Source organism: Pholcus phalangioides, unplaced genomic scaffold (assembly GCF_987345545.1).
Source record: "Pholcus phalangioides strain wild (caught in Gottingen) unplaced genomic scaffold, Ppha-v1.0 ptg000007l_1, whole genome shotgun sequence".
In the NCBI taxonomy this organism is placed as follows: domain Eukaryota; kingdom Metazoa; phylum Arthropoda; class Arachnida; order Araneae; family Pholcidae; genus Pholcus; species Pholcus phalangioides.
Genome location: NW_028301600.1, coordinates 15,195,271 through 15,215,194, shown reverse-complemented (window position 1 = coordinate 15,215,194; position 19,924 = coordinate 15,195,271). Strand labels below are relative to the sequence as shown.

At 34.7% G+C, this 19,924-nt stretch overlaps 1 protein-coding gene across 1 annotated transcript; it reads right to left on the bottom strand.

Moving 5' to 3' along the window:
- Positions 1–3,454: 3,454 nt before the first annotated feature.
- Positions 3,455–18,673, bottom strand: LOC149084957 (sodium-dependent transporter bedraggled-like). Its single transcript, XM_089233826.1, has 8 exons — positions 18,613–18,673; positions 14,446–14,598; positions 14,024–14,090; positions 12,144–12,264; positions 11,743–11,868; positions 11,047–11,150; positions 8,470–8,588; positions 3,455–3,567 (listed from the first exon to the last, which is right to left on the bottom strand). The coding sequence occupies exons 1-8, from the start codon at positions 18,671–18,673 to the stop codon at positions 3,455–3,457; spliced, it is 864 nt and encodes a 287-aa protein (XP_089089952.1).
- Positions 18,674–19,924: the final 1,251 nt, after the last annotated feature.

Here is a 19,924-nt window from a genome sequence, read left to right as displayed (position 1 = left end):
AAAACAACTTCACCAATATGGGAATTGGTGTTTAGTTCACTTCATTCACCAAAGTGAACATCGCAATGAAAACCTTATATAAGCGCTGAGTAACAGGAAAATTCAGAAAAGAGCTGTTATAATCATACACCCTGCATTTTATAGGACTCTGATTAGTATATTTCCAGTCATTTACTTTTGTGCAGCGTCCTCTATCGACGAAAACTTGAACTAATTTTTTTCTTTACCAAAAAAAAAAAATCCCCTTTAATGAGAATAACTTTTCCGCAAACCGTGTTGAAATATACCACTTCGTTCAATTTTTATGAATTTTCAAACTATTTACGAATTTATGGTACACTCTGTAATCTACGTCACCAAGCGAAATATAATCGCGGGGTTTCTATAACCCCTTACATATATAAATTTGCATGCAGATATTTGCCTGAAAAATTTAAAAACAGTTGGCAAAAGGAGCCTTTGCCTTAATTTTTAATTTTTTTGGTAGATTTTTTTTTTTTAGTTTTCCATCCCATAGGTTTAGATTTTTGTCTAACTACAGATAGATTAATATAAGGCGTAATTATCAATAAACATTGCTGATACTGTACCTCGTAGACAGAGCCGTGAAGTTTATTGAACTCCAAAATAAAATTGACGGCAATTACGCCAAAGGGTGCAATTATTAGTAATAGATGAAGTGCCTGTAGGCCTGCTGACCATTTTGGCCACGTGACGTGATAAGTTAGGACGTCTTCAAAAAGGCATATAATTCCAGCCAACTGAAAATTGAAAAAAAAAAAACCCAGTTGAGAGAGATTCAATAACATTGACATTCTAGGCAGAAATAACAGTAAGAATCTATAGTTCAAAGTAATATAAGCTATTATACAAAAGGAAAAAAACTAATTAGACTAATTTTTAGTAATGAAAAGCAACTATAATTGAACCTTGTATATATAAATAATACGCAAATTACTCAAGTTACCTTCCATTAAAAAAGGTATTGGGACGTACAATATACAGGGTGTCCTGAAAGTCCTACTTCGGCCTTTAACTCATCAACCATTCGTCGTAGAGGTATTATTTCCATTTAAAAAATGATCACATTGTGCTCAGAAATCACCCAGTATCAGTTTTGAGAGTAAAGATACAGTGTCATAAAAAAGAATCTAAATTTTTATACTGTCCCCCTGTCCTCCAACTTCCAATTAGAAAGTTGTTTTCTCTTTCGAGCCCCCCCCCCTCCCCAAATCATGTTTTTAACTGTAATATTCGCGGAGATATTTGAGTTCAAAAATCTGAGAAAAGTTGGGAAAGAACAGCGTGAACTAACGGATATTGCTTCTTTCCCTCATTTATGCTGTCCTTTCCCAACTTTTCTCCGATACGTCAATTCAAATATCTCAGCAGATATTGCAGTTAAAAACACGGAATTGTTTTGCTGTGCTCAGAAGAGACAGGGCAACAACTTTTTAATTGGAAGTTAGAGGACAGAGGGAGGGACAGTATAAAAATTAAGATTTTTTTTTATTTTGTGACACATTGTATTTTCACTCTCAGAACTGGTACAGGGTGATTTCTAAACACATTTTGAGCATTTTTTAAATTAGAACCATACTGCTATGACGAACGGTTGATTGGATAAAGGCTGAATTAGGACTTACGGGACACCCTGTATATTGTACGTCCCGATATCTTTTTACTAATAACATTTCATGTATCTTTCAATGCTTCTTGTTTTCAGACAGGTTAAAAAGAACCATTAAGGAGATCATGTCTAATTAGAGTTTATTAGAGTCAGTTTTGAAAGGTGTATATATTTCGATGTTTTTCACGACAACTTTTTTATTTTTTATGCTATTAAAAAAATCGAATTAATAATTAGAAAAATGAAAAATTTCTCTCACCACTAAAAGCAGTGGAAGCAATTGACCAAAGAAGACTTTCAACACCTTGTGGAGCACATTTCCTCGTCCGACAAAATAATTAACGACGTGCCTATGCGATTCCATCTTATCTGGAAGACGGAAAGTGCAAACCATTGGAGAATGAGTAGAAACACAGCTGATCCCGCTTATAACGTTTTCCGAAAACCCGTCATGAAAAACGTTGCAGGCGGGAAAATGCTTTAAACGGGTATTCTCGATGAGTAAAAGTAGGGGAGGCCCCGAAAAAATAAGTCGTACTAAACGGGGGAAACGTTTGAAGTCGGAACGTTTTAAAGCGGGATCAACTGTATAATTAAATCATTTACACGAATTAGTATTAATGCATATTTATTTCGTGCATAGAAAGTCCTCATCCAGGCCTTTTTCTTCTCAACCGTTACATAGAAACATACTTTCAATAAGAAGTGTCATTTCAGACGTGCCATTCATTTTACATGAGGTCGTATATCGTCCCCTTTATGCCAGACACATGAATGTGCAAATTTCAAAAACTTCGAAAACGTCGTTTGAATGTTTACTCTAGCCATGTTTGTACTTACATGTACCCATGTGTACTTACCCTACGGAAGTTGTTTACTTAAAAATTTTTTGTAAAATATGTTTCAATAGGGGATACACATTCATGTTTCTGGCAAACCTTAATAGCAAAATTAGTGAACCAACTAGCTGATACTACCTTTTTTTTAGCTGAAATGCGTCTAAGGATTTTTTCTGTTGGGCTCAAAAGAAACAGGGAAAGAACTTTCTAATTGTAATCTTTCTAAATAACTTATGGCATTTTACTGGGGAACCGTTAATCCAAGAGAAAAAGTATCCAAGTACCGTGTAGAACTCAGAAATTTCATTTATGTTGCAAGGGGTTGTTTAGTTATTAAAACAAAAAAAATTAAATTTTATACCGCTCCCGTGCACTCAAAAACCCAATTACAAAGTTATTGCCCTGCCTCTCTTGATGCCAACAAAAATAATTTTATGTCTCGAGTGTAATATTCACTGAGATATTCGAATTTGAAAAAACGGAAGAAAGTTAGAAAAAAAAACTGCTTTAAATGCGGTTAAACCATTTTACCCGCATTTAAAGCTGTTTTTTTTTTTGCCCAGCTTAGAAGCGTGAAATGTTTTTGTCGGCATCAAGAGAGACAGGGCAACAACTTTTTAATTGAGTTTTTGAGCACATGAGAGGACTGTATAAAAAGTTAATTTTTTTATTTTAAAAACTATGCAACCCCTTGAAATATAAATGGCATATCTGAGTACTGCACATTATTTGGATAATTTTTTCTAATTAGAAGGACGCCTCTAGAACCAACGGTGCTCCAGTAACATGTCATACGCCCTGTTACTTATGCACCTTGTATCTACAGCCCCACGTAAAAGAATTGGGCTCGTTATTTGGATACTTTTTTTTAAACTGAAAGTATGTTTCTATAACCAGAGCTTGAGAAGAAAAAAGGCCTATTAAGGACTTTCTGGGTTCACTGTATAGTATGTCATCGCATAATGTAAAGTATAAGTCAGGGGATTTATACTAACTGTTTAGAATCATTACCGCTCCTATAAGGAACGCAAACAACAAGCAAATCCACCACACGGATGAAAGCGTAACGTCCAAGAAAAACACGGATGTCATCGACATCTATGGAAAAACAATATTAAATCATGGAAATCTTCATAATGTGTGAGGATGACACATCCATAAAAACAATTATTTATATACATATATTTTTATTGTGTCACCTAGACCAGTGTTCTTAACTTTATTTGCCCATGATCTTTGGATCATATTTACTTCTCCTGGCCACCCTGTCTTATCCATAACCCCTCGTCCACTCCGCCCTTATCTAGGACCAAAGGATAAATTTATAGTTTCGTTGCACTCATATTCTTGACTAAATATTCCCCAAATTTGTCGCCCATCCGAACTATAGCCCGTTTGCCCCTGCCTGTAAATATGCCTCTGTCTAGGGAAGTCGAGAACTTTTCTACTAATTAAATTAATTTTTTTTAAGTAAAATTAGTCAAAGAAATTTTATACAATGTACAAAAATATGACTCGTTTCTCTCTCTCCGAACAAAATTTTATAAAGAAGGTCGATCTTCGAACCCTTGAGCTTCAGTGAGCTTTCCTCTTGTTGAGGTTTAACGCAAGGGCCGTCTCAATCTCATAGGGCTCCGTGATGAGAAAAGTGATGTTTTGGGGACATGTGCAGTGTTCCCCGGCTAACGAAGATGATTCGATCTAGAATTATGTTCGTTTGCCGAAACGTGGTTTCCCATAGGTTTTTATGGAAAATCATGTAATTCGTTCCAGAAATGGCCCAAAATTTGAATATATGTTTTTAAACTCCAAGTAGCACTATAAAAAAGACAATAACCGACTGGAGGCTAAAATGAACAGCTTCAATATTGGATAAATGAGGATCTACAGGAGGGTGAGAGATACTGAAGATTTTTTTATTTTACATTAATGTACACAATCAACACCAGCTTTAGTCTAACCTAGTCGAGTTCGTACTTGTCCCCATCCATTTGTGAGTTTGGTCAGCTCATTCTGATACATGCAGATAGAAGGAAAAAGCTCCTAGAATTACTAGCTTATTTTACCATAATAATTCGTTTTAGTTTAGTGTGTATTAGACTTTCATGATAATTGCTCATTTTGGGTTGCTGTATTTTAGTTATACATATCTGACATCTATATTTTTTATGGGAATCTTTTTCAGCCACCTCTTTGACATTTTGCCTGTTGTGACCTTTGTATTTGTATTTATTTGTATCTGACATCAAGCTTAGCGAGATATCTCGTCATTACCATATAAGGGTTAAAAGCTATATTTTTCGTCACACGCCCAAATTCGTTTTTCACAGTTCTCTCTGGCTCCTTTAACAAACAATCATATTTCCCTTTCCTCTTGGTTTTCACCCGTGCGTCCACGGGTATATTTAGAATATCCCCGGACTACGAGAAGTTAAGAACCACTGATCTAGATCGCATGCATTGTATATATGTTTCTTATTGTTCAATGAATAACATTCTAAAATAGTTCAAAGTTTACCTTCTGTACGAAATTTACTCCCAAACATACTCCAACTAAAGCCAAAAAAATCGATGATCTAGAAACAATCATATAATTTTTCAAGGAATGATGTAACGTATCTTCGAAGCAGCACCACATACCCACCTGAAATAACATGTCATCTCGTTAACACACGAATTGTACAGGGTGCAATAGTGAAGTCCTTATACACCCCGTTTAATTTTGAACCTATGATTTTTTTTACAGACACACTTTCAATTAGAAAAAGTATTTAAATAACGTGGCCCTTATGTCAAGGGGCTATATATACCGACATACAAAATTTTGTATCTCGGTATATTTGTATCTCTTGTTTTTCGTATGCGATTCCCCTTTCTAAATTCCAAGTTAAGAGGACATCTAAGAATTTAGAAAAGTTTTAATATACTTATACAGGGTGTTTAAAAAAATCGCAAAAATGAAAGGGTAATTTGGGCATGCAATAACAATCCAAAACCACATAGGAACATATATGCGCAAACGCCATCTGGAAGACGTCATTCAAAATATTACGCAATAGAAGGACGACGAAGAAGAATCCTTCTACAATAATTTATTTAGGAACAATTCTACTACAATTAGATTCTCCAAGTTTTTACCAGACGCATTGACACACGCATTACATCGACGGTGCATGGACTGCCGCACCTTCTCAAAAAGTACCAGGTGCATGACTCAACCAGGTGTATTTGCAAGTGTGTAATGTAACGACGCCCCGATAGCGCTTGGTACCTATGTTCCTACGTGATTTTGGATTGTCATCGTATGCCTCAATTGCCCTTTCATTTTGGCGATGTTTTCTTTTAAACACCCTGTAGATATACAGCAATATAACTACTAGATTGCACATGCAGGGTTGTTTTGGGTTTCCTGCACCAAACATAGTGACGAGTGCGTACTTTTACGAGTGGAAAGAAGAGATCCTCGTTATTCAGATGTGCACTCCTTGGGTGAATCGCTCGAATGCCTAAAAATTCTTCCGAAACGACAAAATACCAATGATTTGTTGAAAGCGATTAAAGATTTATCAAAGGTGACAACAACATCTTAGATATGAAAGTCTTATTTTGCATTTTTTTCGAGTATATATTATTTTTAGTCTCAATTATATGTTTCTTTATTACATTCTTCGCTTGATATTTTGTTTCTAAAAGAATACGTTCCTCGCCTTTTAATAACTAGAAATGCATCTTTCACGTAACTTTGAATGTTGACCATCATTGTGCCTCATTTCAAATGAATATAATTGAAATTAATATTTTTTTAAATTGATTATTCGGAACTCTTCGGCTAAATACATTTTTGGCGTCATTTGGCGATTTTTTTTCACGTCTTGTTTTCAGAATGAAAAATGCACTCATGCACTTTCAAAAACGACTTTGATAAAAAAGAAATAGTTTTGCAAACATTTAATTAAATTTTGTAAGATTTATGCGTGAGCTGGACTTTTCAACCAATTTATTTTAGAAAATTTTAAATTGTGAACATTTGTGTGAAAAGCAAGATTATCGTTCATAGGAACGATAATCTTGCTTTTCCCAGCTCACGCATAAATCTTACAAAATTTAATTAAATGTTTGCAAAACTATTTCTTATTGTTCAAAATTGTTCCTCTTCCCTTAAAAAATTTACTTATTAAATTAAAAGAGTATTGAACTCTGAGTAGAACATATTTTTGACTTATTAGTAGAGGGTGGTTTTTTTGGTTTTTTTTGGAATCTATATAATCGATTCTCAAAAACAGATTATGATAAGATTATTTTTTGTATAAAAAGTTCTTTGAGCTAAGAAGGAGGCGTTTTGAAAAAAGAAACGGAATAATAGGGTGAATAAGGAATTAATTTATCAAGCAAAAATAGAGTCATTTTCCAAATATTGATTAGAAATCTCAAATCTTATTTAATTTTAAATGTAACTAATCTAAATTTTACCCACCCTCCGTGCATTACAAGAAAGATGGCGCCAAGTACCGAGATAGCGCGCCAAGTTATGAAGACCACGCTCCTGTTTTTCAACCCGTCACGTGGGGTGTGCGAGCTTCAGAAAAAGAGGGAAACCAGACAATAGGATAAGCAGTCTATGTAATCTTATATCTATGAATATACCGCAACTGCAGAAGAATGTTTCGAATTCTTTCTTCATTTTGTCGCTTAATATATGCTGTTCTTTCTCTCATTTTCAGTGATTTTTGAATTCTAATATCTCAGCTAATATTGCAATTAGAAACATGTACTTTTTTTGTTGGTCTTAACGGAGACAAGGCAACGACTTTGTACTTGGAAGTTAGGGGACAGAAGGACCATACAAAAATTTAATTTTGTATCTTGGTACATATACGGCACCTAGTGAAAGAAATGTCTTATCTCTAAAATAGGCACGTTATTTTGGCCACTTTTTTTAATTGAATGCATGTTTTTATAACCAACGGTTAGAAGTTAAAGGGGCGTATAAGGAACTTAACTTTATACCCTATATGTTTCTTGGTTAAAAAAACCACACAAATTTGTAGTTTATATTTGACAATGCATTACATGAAACAGACTTGGTAGTCGTATTTATAGAAATTGGATAATATTTACTCTAGTCCATAGAATGGAATGTACGAACTATACTATACAATAGCCCTATGATTTACCAGATGATTCACTTGAAAACCAAATACAATGATGTAAAATACGACCACCGTTGAAGGCGATAGCTGATTTGGCCCTTCGACTGCAGCGAATGCAGGCAACAATTCCTTTAAAAGGCGCATCCTTTGGTAATAATGTTGACTGGTGTCTAAATCGACGAAACCGTCACCGGTAAAATAGCTCACAAATGTAAATTTCATATAATCGTCGTGCTCACAAGAAGCGTCGTATATCAATGATACCATTTCATTGGATCTTTCCTTACCTATAAGGGTTAGAATTATTTTTTCGTAAATAAATACAGTATGATACAAATACAAAGGCCACAACAGGCAAAATGCCCATACAGAATCAGAAATTTCATTCATACAAAATTAGAAATTCCATCCATACGGATCATCCAATCATACAAAATCAGTAATTACAATCATACAGAATCAGTAATTACAATCATACAGAATCAGTAATTACAATCATACAGAATCAGTAATTACAATCATACAGAATCAGTAATTACAATCATACAGAATCAGTAATTACAATCATACAGAATCAGTAATTACAATCATACAGAATCAGAAATTACAATCGTATAGTATCAGAAATTACAATCGTATAGTATCAGAAATTACAATCATATAGATTCAGAAATTACAATCATACAGAATCAGAAATTACAATCATACAGAATCAGAAATTACAATCATACAGAATCAGAAAGAATCAGGAATTTCATTCATACAGAATCAGAAAGAATCAGAAATTTCATTCATGCCAAATCAGAGAGAATCAGAAAAATGTATGTGTAACTACTTATAAGTAACTAACTGATAAGAGTAGGTTCGAAAGACACATCATGTTTTTCGAAGGCGTTGCGCAAGCTTAGGGCAAAGGTACCAGTCAGACACAAAAACAAAGCAAAAACTACAAGCGTTCCCATCATGTACCTGAAATTTGAATTGAAAAGAAAAATGTAATCAAAATTATACGAATACCACATAGTCGCGTCACATTAATGTCACCACCTTCTTATGTTCAGAAACACGGGTTTTGTGAGGTCTGTTCCGCAGCAAGATGGCGTGAGAGGGGCACAATAAGATGCAGCAGGGTTGTTACAATTATCTAAATCCAAGCAGGCTGAAGTCCATGCAATATTTTCTGGAAAGTGGACGACGAAAGATCTTCAGAAAGAAGGATGATGATCGAGTTGGGTCCAAATGTGTTTAATTGGGTTCACATATGGACAACTAGGGGACCAGACTTTCATTGGTGCGCCCGAGTGCTAAGATGTTCGTCTTCTACCACGAAGGTTACTGTCTTTGGTCCACGGGTTTGAATCCGGGTAAGAACATCAAAAACAAGTTCTTTACCTACCGATTCTAGGGCGACCATCGATAGATGACGCCTTCATTTCTCTCCACCGGTTGGAAATTGTTGCATGGCAATATATCTTTAATCGGAGTTGGTGTGCGGTAAAAAAGGCATGTTTTGGTCATGCTATTTATAATTTTTTAACATTTCATGGAGAAAAGGTGCATCCTATTACCGTTCGTGAAGATCCCGTGCACCCCATTGAAGGTAATAAACATTCACTGAAGTACGGAGTGTTTATAATTAACCGTACTCTGAGAGAGTAGTTTTCCTCAAAAACTAAACTCAATCGAAAATACAGAAAAATTTTCAGAACATCTTAATGAGACCATGGGAGAGAAATTTATCCAATAAAAATAGTTCAAATTCCGATCACCAGATGAAAAAGTTGTTCTTTTTTATTGCAGTTTCCTTTTTCCCATGGTCCATATAGCGTACATACCAAGTTTCAATGGAATACGTCCACCAGAACGTGCGCTATATAGATCTGAGTAGTGTCAGTATGCAGAAACTACTCAGACCTAGCCTATGTAGCGCCCGTTCTGATGGACGTATTCCATTGCGCAACTTGATATAACAATTATAACATCTATATAAGCTATATTTACCATGGAAAAAAGGAAAAACATAAAATTGGCAAAGCAATATTCACTAAAAAAGTTCTCTTTTCAATAATCTTGAAGACTTCACCACTTGTGCGATATTAGACCATTTACAAAAAAAAGGTGTCTTTTTTTTCTGAAGGCCATTTCCAAGCCCTTTTGTAGGCTCCATAATGGTGCCAGTTTCTGCTACGCTCATAACAAGTCCTGAAAAGCATTATCCCTTCCACACACAAGCAACTACTTCAATATCTCCTCCTTCTTTCAAAGCGTCCTTTAGAGACTACTTTACCGCACACCAACTCCGGCCATTTATCGCCATACGGCAATTTCCAACCAGTGGAGTTGAGTAGGAAATGAAGGCGCCATCTATCGGTGGTCGCCCCAGGTTCAGCAGGTAAATAACTTATTTCTGATGTTCTTTGCCCGGATTCGAACCCGGGGAACTTGACGGTAACCTTCATAGTGGAAGACGAGCATCTTACCACTACGACGCTCGGGCATAAAATGCAATTGCGTCGGCCAGAAGTCGAACCCGGGTGCTTTAGTGACTGGGCTTCAACAGTTTTTGTCTGAGTTGACTCCAATGTCTCATTTTCGTCAACAGACTTGTTCTTAGTTTTACCACTACCAGTTCTCGGTGTTGGCTCAAGCATTTTCCACTACTTTTTTCCCACTTTTTTTTGGGACAAAGTAACCCGTTTTTCGGAGTTACCAGTACTATTTTTTGATGAATGCATTCTATCAAAAGACCTTGATATTTCAACAAAAGCATTTTATGTATTTTTTTATTAGGATGATATTGGTTTTAAAATTTGGTACTTACCTAAATTAAAACATGTACTGGATTCTTTGTATAAACAAAAGTTTGACAACAACAAAAAAAAAAAGAGGAAATTAACCGGGTTATGAAAACTGCACTGCTGCAACCTAGTGGTGAATATTCAAACTCTATTGAAGGTGGGCTTGCCAGAATAGTGCTACGGCCTGGTGGAATTGCCAGCTACTATTCGAACCTGAAGTAGTCAGCAAGTAGCCTGCGTTTACGGTATAGAAATATTTTGAAAACTGTCCAGTTTTCAGACATGCTTAAATGGTTAGGTGATGAACCGAATATCTCTCTTTTTTAAATCTAGTAAATAGCTTTTAAAACCCATGTTTTTTTTGGGGTTTTTTTTTTTTTTTTGCATTTTACCTTATATTCACACTAAGCCAAAACTCATGACTTTTGCCTTATTTCATTAACAATTCGCAATTGATGTCAAAAGAGATGGTGGCCACAGTAATGTGATTCGCCTATGTATAATATTTTTATAAGCTGAGAAAGAATGCACATACTATATACACCTCGATAAATATTCACTGAAAAAAAATTTAATCTAAATTGCTTTTGACAAAAAAAAGTTAATAACAAAAATAAATTGATAGTTACTTCATAAGATGCTTTTTCTTTTGAATAAGGCTGCTCAGGTGCATAGTAACTCCTCCATATACAATCCATGTCATGACAACTTCCCGTAAAGTGCGGAACCAACTCTGAAGATTGGTATTTTTCAATACAAAAAAGAAATATGATTTGATTCATAGAAGTGAATATTTTTTGCAAACAAAAAAGGGACTTTTGTGGCATAAATAAAATATGAAAAATTTAAGATAATTCTATTAAGTCGATTCTTGAGTTTAAACCCAGCTTCTACAGGATGAGAAACCTCTACTAAGACCGCGCTTATCTAGGAGATAGATGGCACCTGCCACAAGACGTGCTCGTCATAAAGTTCCTGTCAGATAATGCTTCCAGTGCTTATTCAGCCAATAGTTTCACGCCGGAAGCTTCCTTGGACAATCAAGAAATACGTGTCATAACCACCTGGTGGCTCAGGCTATTGTGTCGTTGAAAATCTGCATGTTAACCCCTTCCCATGTCGAAATACTTGGATGGAACCTCTGGTCTAGAGAGAATAAATTTCACACACTAATAACGCCTAGTTTTATTTATAAAAATTGGAAGCAAAATATTTTATGTTACTATATCGAATAAAAACGGAATTCATTCAATTAATTTACTTCATTTCCTGTTGAAAAATAAAAATAAATGAAATTTATAAAACATATTCTGAGAGACTAATACGTATGGGTCTGCAATGATATCGATCCAATCATCTCCCAGCACTGAACTAAGTTCGTATGTTGCCACCATCTTCTCAACCAACACAATGTACAGTATCATATACGTCCCTTGCGTTAATAAGACTATCTGTAAGAGGAAAATACACATCAGAAAGAAAAAAAAAATATAATAACGTTGAATTGTAATGTTTGCTTCACTTTAGTTCGATAAATTGATATGAAATATTGAACAGCATTATGCCTTCGAGATCTTTCGAAATATTTAAGGTGTTTTTTGAAAATAAATCAAAGTAAAATTTTACAGAATATATACGGAAAGGGAACAAAATATTTAATTTTATTTCTTTTTGTTAAAATTTGTATTTAATTCATGTTCAAACACTGCTTCACATATTCACTTACTGCTCCAAAATATTTAAATCGTTTGCACGAAAATAAGAGTGTGAGGACCCATATTGCAATCAGACTGAAGAAACGCTTTCCGTCAATCATTGTCTCTTTGTGCGCTCCTAGCATTTCATACCTTAAAATAAAACTCCTGATAAGTATAGAAGAATATTTATTACATCTACGTGAAAAAAGAAATACTGCAACGTCTGTTTAAAAAAAACCCCATTGTTTTGTTGAATGAAAAATAAAACATTTCAAATCTAAATATTATAAATAGAGCCCGGAAGTTTAGGCACTGACAATTGTCAAAATAGGCCGGCAAAAAGGGCACAAAATATTCTTAAAATAGGCACTAAAAAAGCGTTTATGATCGAAGAAAGAAAGTTATTTATTAAAATATATGTGTATTAATTATTTTCCAAAAATTATTTATTAATCGAAGAAAGAAAAAATAACTAAAAGCTAAGTTATTAAGGGTCTGAATGAATGAACGCCAGAACTTTGCCACTGGACTTATCCCGTTGCCGAGACCTCTTCCAGCCCAGCTTCGTGGCAGAGTCTGGAACACTTTATTTTGTGTCAAAAAAGAAAAAAAAATGTTATTAAGGGTCTGAAAACCGGCTAAAACATTGGTCACACTTACTTCATCTACTATGTCAATTATTAGTTTAAGTAGGAATAATAATGCAGTTGTTTTAAACTGATTTTATGCCAAAAAAAGGAAGTGTTTGTGGTCCCTCAGAATCAGATCTGTTTCAGACCACCGTTATATCAGACGTGGAGCCCGTAGAGAAAATGAGATCACCCTTCGAATCCTCCCACGAATAATTCTCGTTTATTTTGTTGTATTATTTGTAATATTCATCATAATTTTTATAGTTGAAACAGACCTACTTGTTTTATTATTGTAAAAAAATTAACTTTTATTTTCTTCAAATTTATATTGGCACATATGTGGGACTCCTTGAAGCGCCGGTCCCGGCGTGGCCGTACCTGTCATAGACCTCTGAGGGCGGCTCTGATCGGTTTAATCGAATATTGGATATGTATCTAAAATAAATAGCCACAGTTGTTTTGCAGTGCACTTATAGCGTAAAAAAATGTAAAATCAAAACAACTTGGGCCATCAGATGCCAGCCCAGAACGCTGTCAGCTTCTTCCTCTCCCCGTGTGAGCTATGTCAATAAATAATGACTTCTTAGGATAGTCATCAGTCACCCATATAAATACAATGCAGTTCAATGTGCGAGCAAGACATGCTATGTGAAGCATGGGAGGAACAAACTTCTAATTTCGAAACAAACTTCAGACGCGTTCGTCTGAAACAAAAACATTCATGTCTAATACCATCCGACCAAAGTAAAGTTAATGCATGGCAATGCCAAGTTTTCTATACATCAGGTATTTACACCTGTTTGCGTTTAAATGTGACTGGAAGGAGGAGGGGGCTTCTTGATAATAATGAATACTAAGATTTGAAGATTTTGAAAAGAAAGACTCTTTTAAAGTTCTCCAATGCTCAAAATATCCAAGCTCTACAGAATATGGCCGCTGAAATTCACGAATACACGTAAAAAAGGAATGTTAAAATAGATATTTATGGCAGGAAAAATTCAAAAAAGGCGTTTTTACAAAAAAAGATTTGAAAATAAGCAAAAAAAAAAAAAACATTTATGGCATTTCGCCTGAACTTCCGGACTCTAGTTATAAACGTATATAGTTCATTCAAAATTCCTTTCCCGGAAATGCAATAAAACAGACAGTGTTTTAAACAGCTTGATTTCATTTTTTAAGCTACCTGCATTTTTATACGAACGAGAATTCATTTTTATAATAAAGTAAATTTGAATTGTAATACATCAATACAGAATCATAAATTTAATAAAACTTACTTCCAGTAACTTTGCAAGTTATAGGCTATTTCATTGAGTTTCGAGCAATCAGAATCAGGCGTGCATTCTGAAATGAAATAAATGTTAGTTTTTGACTTTTTTTGAAGGATTTTTTTTTTAACAAACAGATGAAAAATATTACACATCAGTTATTATTATTATCATAATAAAATACTAAAACGCATCCTCTCTAACTTTGATTGATGTCCCAAACAGAATAGTTTTCAGTCAAAATTATATACTCTTACATGGGTATTGTAACATGTACCTTTTACGATCTGAAATCACTTTATTACTTATGTACAGTACATTAGGGGAAACAACAAACTAACGATGTTAATTTTGATACATTATGTGTAATCTTATTCAATTCCCACATAAAACAGAATTCTATATTATTGAAAAATATCGGTAACGTTTACCTCCTTGGAAGGCATGGCTCGAGCAATTAGACCACATGTAACCGTTACCACTACTCTGTAACGCGTAATACAAATGCGAAGGTATCCAAGAGTAAATTGATTGTTCGAATACACAGGTAATCAGGTAGTATACTTGCAATGTTATTCCTAAACCTGTGAGAAAGAATAGAGAACATATGGAAGTAAACTTAACATAGCTAATTATGTAGAAAAAAAATTAGGTATCGTATACAAGGTGTAAAGTCATCACCCTTTAGCTTTTGAACCATTGGTTATAAAAACATACTTTCATTTATAAAATGTATTCGAATGACATGTTCATTTACAAATATACAAATACAAATACAACGCCACATTGCCCAACGAGGTGGCTGACTTAAGAACATCATGGATCTCCGAACCATTTTTTGGAGGTCCTACCTACTACTACTACACCACACATGCACTCCGCCCCCCCCTGAAGTGTTATGATTGAATGATTTTTCGTTGTAGGACAGTTGCTCTCTGTGGCGAGATTTTTTAACGGGGAGATCGGCTCGCATTTGCGCCTTGAAGTTGGGAACCACAGAAAACCAACTTCAGCCGACCACCACTGTGGGGTTCGAACCCGGATCCGCGCATCGCGAGTCCGTCATTATAACCACTCGACCACCACAGCGGCGATAAGTCATTCGTTTTACTAGAAGATAGAAGAAGTGTATGTATGAAAATATGAAATTTAACTTTTTATACGTCCTGTCGTCTTTTAACCTTCCATTAAAAAGTTGTTGCCCTTCCTTTCTTCTCCCAAGGAAAATAAACAAATAAAATTCCATGTTTCTAAGTGCAATATTCGTTGAGATATTGTTGATTGAAAGTTGAAACGACTCAGAATTTAGAAAAGTTTTAACAAACTGCAATTGGAAAAGAACGTTTCGAATTTTTTTCTCGAATTTGTTCCTTAATATATGTTGTTATTTCTCTTATTTTAACGACAGTTGAACTCAAACATCTCAGAAAATATAGCACTATATAGGAACATGCATTTTTCCCCGGGCTCAGAAGATACAGGAAACAACTTTCAATTGGAAGTTAGAAGACAGGGGTACCGTATGAAATCTGGGGTCGCAAATGAATTTTGTATTTAGCGTATGCTAACATGCAATTGAAGCCTCTGACGCCAAATAAAGGAGGAAAGAAATGGTTCAAAATAGCCCTTGTTGTGCACAAGGGAATAATCCTCCCCTACACACACGCGCCCACGATACAGTTAGAGAAGAAAGGGGACGATTTTTTACCCTTCGCAATAACCTGTGACTGGATTTTCTTCCTCTCACACCCTGTATAAAATGCCCCTGTCGGTCCCTATCACATGAGTAAGGTTGCTATATTTTGCGACTTCTGGTTTGAGGTGATGCACGCATCCCCCTCCCCATGAATAAGTGAGTTGCGACCATGGACTTAAGATATAAATAGACCGCGCACGCTATTCATAAAACTTGTCGAACGTGAAGAAAAGATGAGCAGTATTGTCGGGGAAAGAACAGGTTCTGCGCTATTACATTTGGCGCGTTTTCGCAGAAGCTAGGATGTTGCTGTAACGAAATTTGACTCAATTCGATCAAGTTGATGAAAACTTTCCTTCATTTTTTCAATGAATTTCACTCATTTTTATGTGAAATATTTAGGGAGTATCAGATTTGAAAAAATAAATTCTATAAAATAAACAAATATTGGAAAACGGAACAACGTATATGTTGTAAAGCCTAATTCATTTATATTTTTAAATATTCTCTTCATTCACTTTGTCGCTTTTAATTTCGAAAATTTATTTATACGAGGGGTTATTAAAACAAAAATATATCTTTCCAGAACATTACAATTACTCTATATACTCATAATTAATGTATAATTAATTATAATGCATCATATTATGTTATGTAATGTAACACATTCACACTCATACCATATTCAGTCATGAAATAATATTCAAACAATAAGAAAAAGTTTCATTTCTAACATTCCTGAAAAACCTTTTATAACCTCATCACACAAAACTGTAAACACTTACATAATATTTCAGGATTAAAATAGATTTTACTCAAGAAAATTACAGAATCTCATCATCAATTTCTCTAAATTATAAGAATTAAAATTCCATGTAGAGTATATATGTAATAATTTAAAGTGTGTATATATATATATATATAATATTTTAGGATATAATATTTCATATATATAATATAATATTTACACATGTCACATATATATATATATATATATATATATGTAATCTCTTCGCTCCAAAAGTATGCACATGTTAATCTTAATTTAAGGTATTAAATCGTTTTTAGAATGATTCTTTTTCAAGATAACATCTGAGGTACACAATATATGACTTCAGGTCTTAGTACAGATATTGACTCAAAAAATCAATTGAATAATTAATTTTCTTGTTTGAAGCGGCAATTTCACATACAACAAACATAAATTAATGAATAAAAAAATTTCTTTTCTGTAATAGTTTTATCTCAGGTGTGAAGAGGGGTAAAAATACTATTATTTTTATGCAAAACTGCAATTGTCTAGAGGGGGGGGGGAAGTTTTCCTCACATTCTATTTAAATAGAATATTTTTCATAAATTTCTCCTTCTGAAAAGCATATTTTCTTCCAAGTTGAGCAAAACTCGAATGAACTCACTAGCTCGCCAAATCTCGCCAAATCTTGCGGAGACGTATATTTCAGTTAAAACTTCATAAAACTCACAATTTCAATCATTTATTGCCAAAAATTCTATTAAAACATTTAATAATGATTCATGACATTTGAATTTTACCAAAACTTGGAACTTTAATTGAATTAAATCCAAAATGGAGTCGTTAAAAACTGAGATTACGTCAGAAATCCATTGGATCGTCAATTTAATATTCCAATTTTTAATTTATAAGAAGAGGAATAAGCAAAAAAGTATTCCCTTGTGAAAGGATACTGGTCCCCCTTTCCTAAACCGCTCAGAACATCCGAAAGCTGCGCAAGTGTTGGCCATTCTAATCAAAAATAAGACAGCGCGTGTAGATCGTCATACGAGTAGCCATAAGGAAAGCATTGCCAGAGAGATTCCCTGACCAGCCTTTCGACCGGAGTCACGTGACTCCGGATCTTTGCTTCACATTGTAACCCCTCGCGCGCACTCTATAGTATTATTACTCTGTGGTTGCGACCCTGGGTTGTATTAGAAAACTGTTTGTCTTGACGTATTCTAACACCCTACTCATTATGGTGGTAGATTTCTGGTACTTCCTACATATTTCTATCAGTCACCTTCCTGGGCAATCACGAAATTGGCCAGCCTGTCGTGAAATTGGCTTAGTAAAAATTACTTCAATAATTTTTGACTATAGACGTCCAATGGCAAGTCATGTAAATGTTTTAAAAGACGTTGCTATTTTAATTTAAACATATGAACATTATATATCAGATTTTTTTCAGCATGTCGTAGTTAATTTATTCATTTTTTTCCGATTAATTCAGACGGAACATATTGTTTGAGGTTGTTCTAGGTAGTGTATAAAGTCATTTACCGACTGAATCCAGAAATGATATTCCATTTGTCATATTTTAGTTGAGAAATAATTCTCTTTTGCACTTGTTTTCAAGAAATCAGTTTATTCTTTACAATCTTAAAGTCCAGAGAGTAAAAAATAATATTAAACCATTTGCTAATTTCATCAATTACAAGTGATTGAAACTTGTAGTTGGATACCGGGTAAACTCAGGATACTCGGTGAGTATCCTGACATGAGACTGTACTTTTCTGAATATAGCCTTTTCACTCAATATTTAATTTTAGGTTTGTTTCTACTTTTATTGAAGAAATTCATTCATCAGTCAGTACAAAATACGCGAAGCAAAATATGTATGTTAAGAAATTGAATTTTCTGGATGTTATGCCGAAACTGGTATTTGGAAAGATAAGTGATTTGTCTCCTCCGGGAATCGAACCCGGGTCCCCTTGCATACCGGGCAAGTGTGCAAGGGGACCCAGATTTGATTCCCAGAGGAGACAAATCACTTTTCTTTCCAAATATCAGTTTCGGCATAACACCCAGAAAATTCAATTTCTCAGTATATTTCAGGCCGAAAAAATACCATCTCTTCATATGTATGTTAAAGTCTTATCTTATTACCTTTCAGCAGTGGTGACATCTTCCACATTCCTATCATGCCAGCACCGATTTCACAGCCCATGGTGGTGATCAAAGCAAAAAACGGTAATCCAAGCAAAACCGAAAGGCTGCAAAACTGTATAATGAATGCTCCTAAGGAAGCATAAAATGATGAATTGCGAGTTAACAACTCTTTCTTAACTTCATTCGAATTATATAATTTTATGTATTCATTTATATTCATGAGCATTATTTTTCAATAAGTGTGACAAAGAAAACTTTGAACATTTTTTTTCTTCTAGACTTACATAAATATTAGCTTGAATGTCTTATTTACGAACAGTAAGAGCTGCCATTTGTAAGGGGATTTATCATCATACATAAACACACACTTGCGTATTTTTTTGAAAGTAGTAAATCTAGTGTGAGTGGCTGCAGCAGAGACTTGCGGTGCGGGAGCGATGTTCTAATGATTCGATAAGCTACCAGATGCCCCTCGAAGAGCACAAAACTAGTATGAACAATTAATATTAACCATCATTACTTCTTGTGTCGTGATAGAGCTTCACCAAAATGTAAAATCTCTTGGTCATTTCAATATATATTCTACAACAGGCTCTTTGAATGAGTCACGTGTATCAGAATAACCGATGACATAACAAACTAATTTTCCCTCAGTCACCCAATTTTGGCATGAAAAGGGCCCTGGACAGAGCAAGGAGGGGCTCCTGCAACTATTTTCAAAAATGATTGATTATTCAGTGAATGAGAGATATAGATGGCTTTTTTCTCAGCCAGAGATATCAAGGAAACAGTTATTTTCCGGATATTATGCTGAGGTGAGCTCGGAAAGAAAAGTCATCACGTCTCCGTCGGGACTCGAACCCAGGCCCTCTTGCATACCGGGCATGCCAGCTCAGCATAATATCCGGAAAATAACTGTTTCCTTGATATTCAGTGAATGTTTTTCAAATTTTAGGAGCCCCAGCAATGAAGGGCTCTGAGCAAATGCTTCCATTGCCATGCAAATTGAATCTGGGCAAATTCTGGGCAAATTGAATCTGGGCAATTCTCAGAGGTTTTCCTGAATGTATGTTACAACTGCAGACATATAATTAATAATTGCATAAAAAGAGGAAACGTCCAGTATCTCCAAAATCAGCTATAATTAATTCTCACCATTTATAGCTAAGCAACTACAGGCTTATCTCAAAATTATCATCTACCTCAAAAATAATTGAAACGCTTGCACAAGTATTAAAACTAGGATCACGATCTTTTAAAATAACAATAAATTCTTGTCTAACAATCAACATGGTTTCGTTCTAAAACA

Coding starts and splice junctions, on each gene's coding strand:
- LOC149084957 (XM_089233826.1), bottom strand. CDS start 18,673: ATGGGCTGTGAAATCGGTGCTGGCATGATAGGAATGTGGAAGATGTCA. Junction 12,265..14,023: donor AACTTGCAAAGTTACTGGAA/GTAAGTTTTATT, acceptor TTTTATTTTAAG/GTATGAAATGCTAGGAGCGC. Junction 11,151..11,742: donor ATATCATTGCAGACCCATAC/GTATTAGTCTCT, acceptor ACCAATCTTCAG/AGTTGGTTCCGCACTTTACG.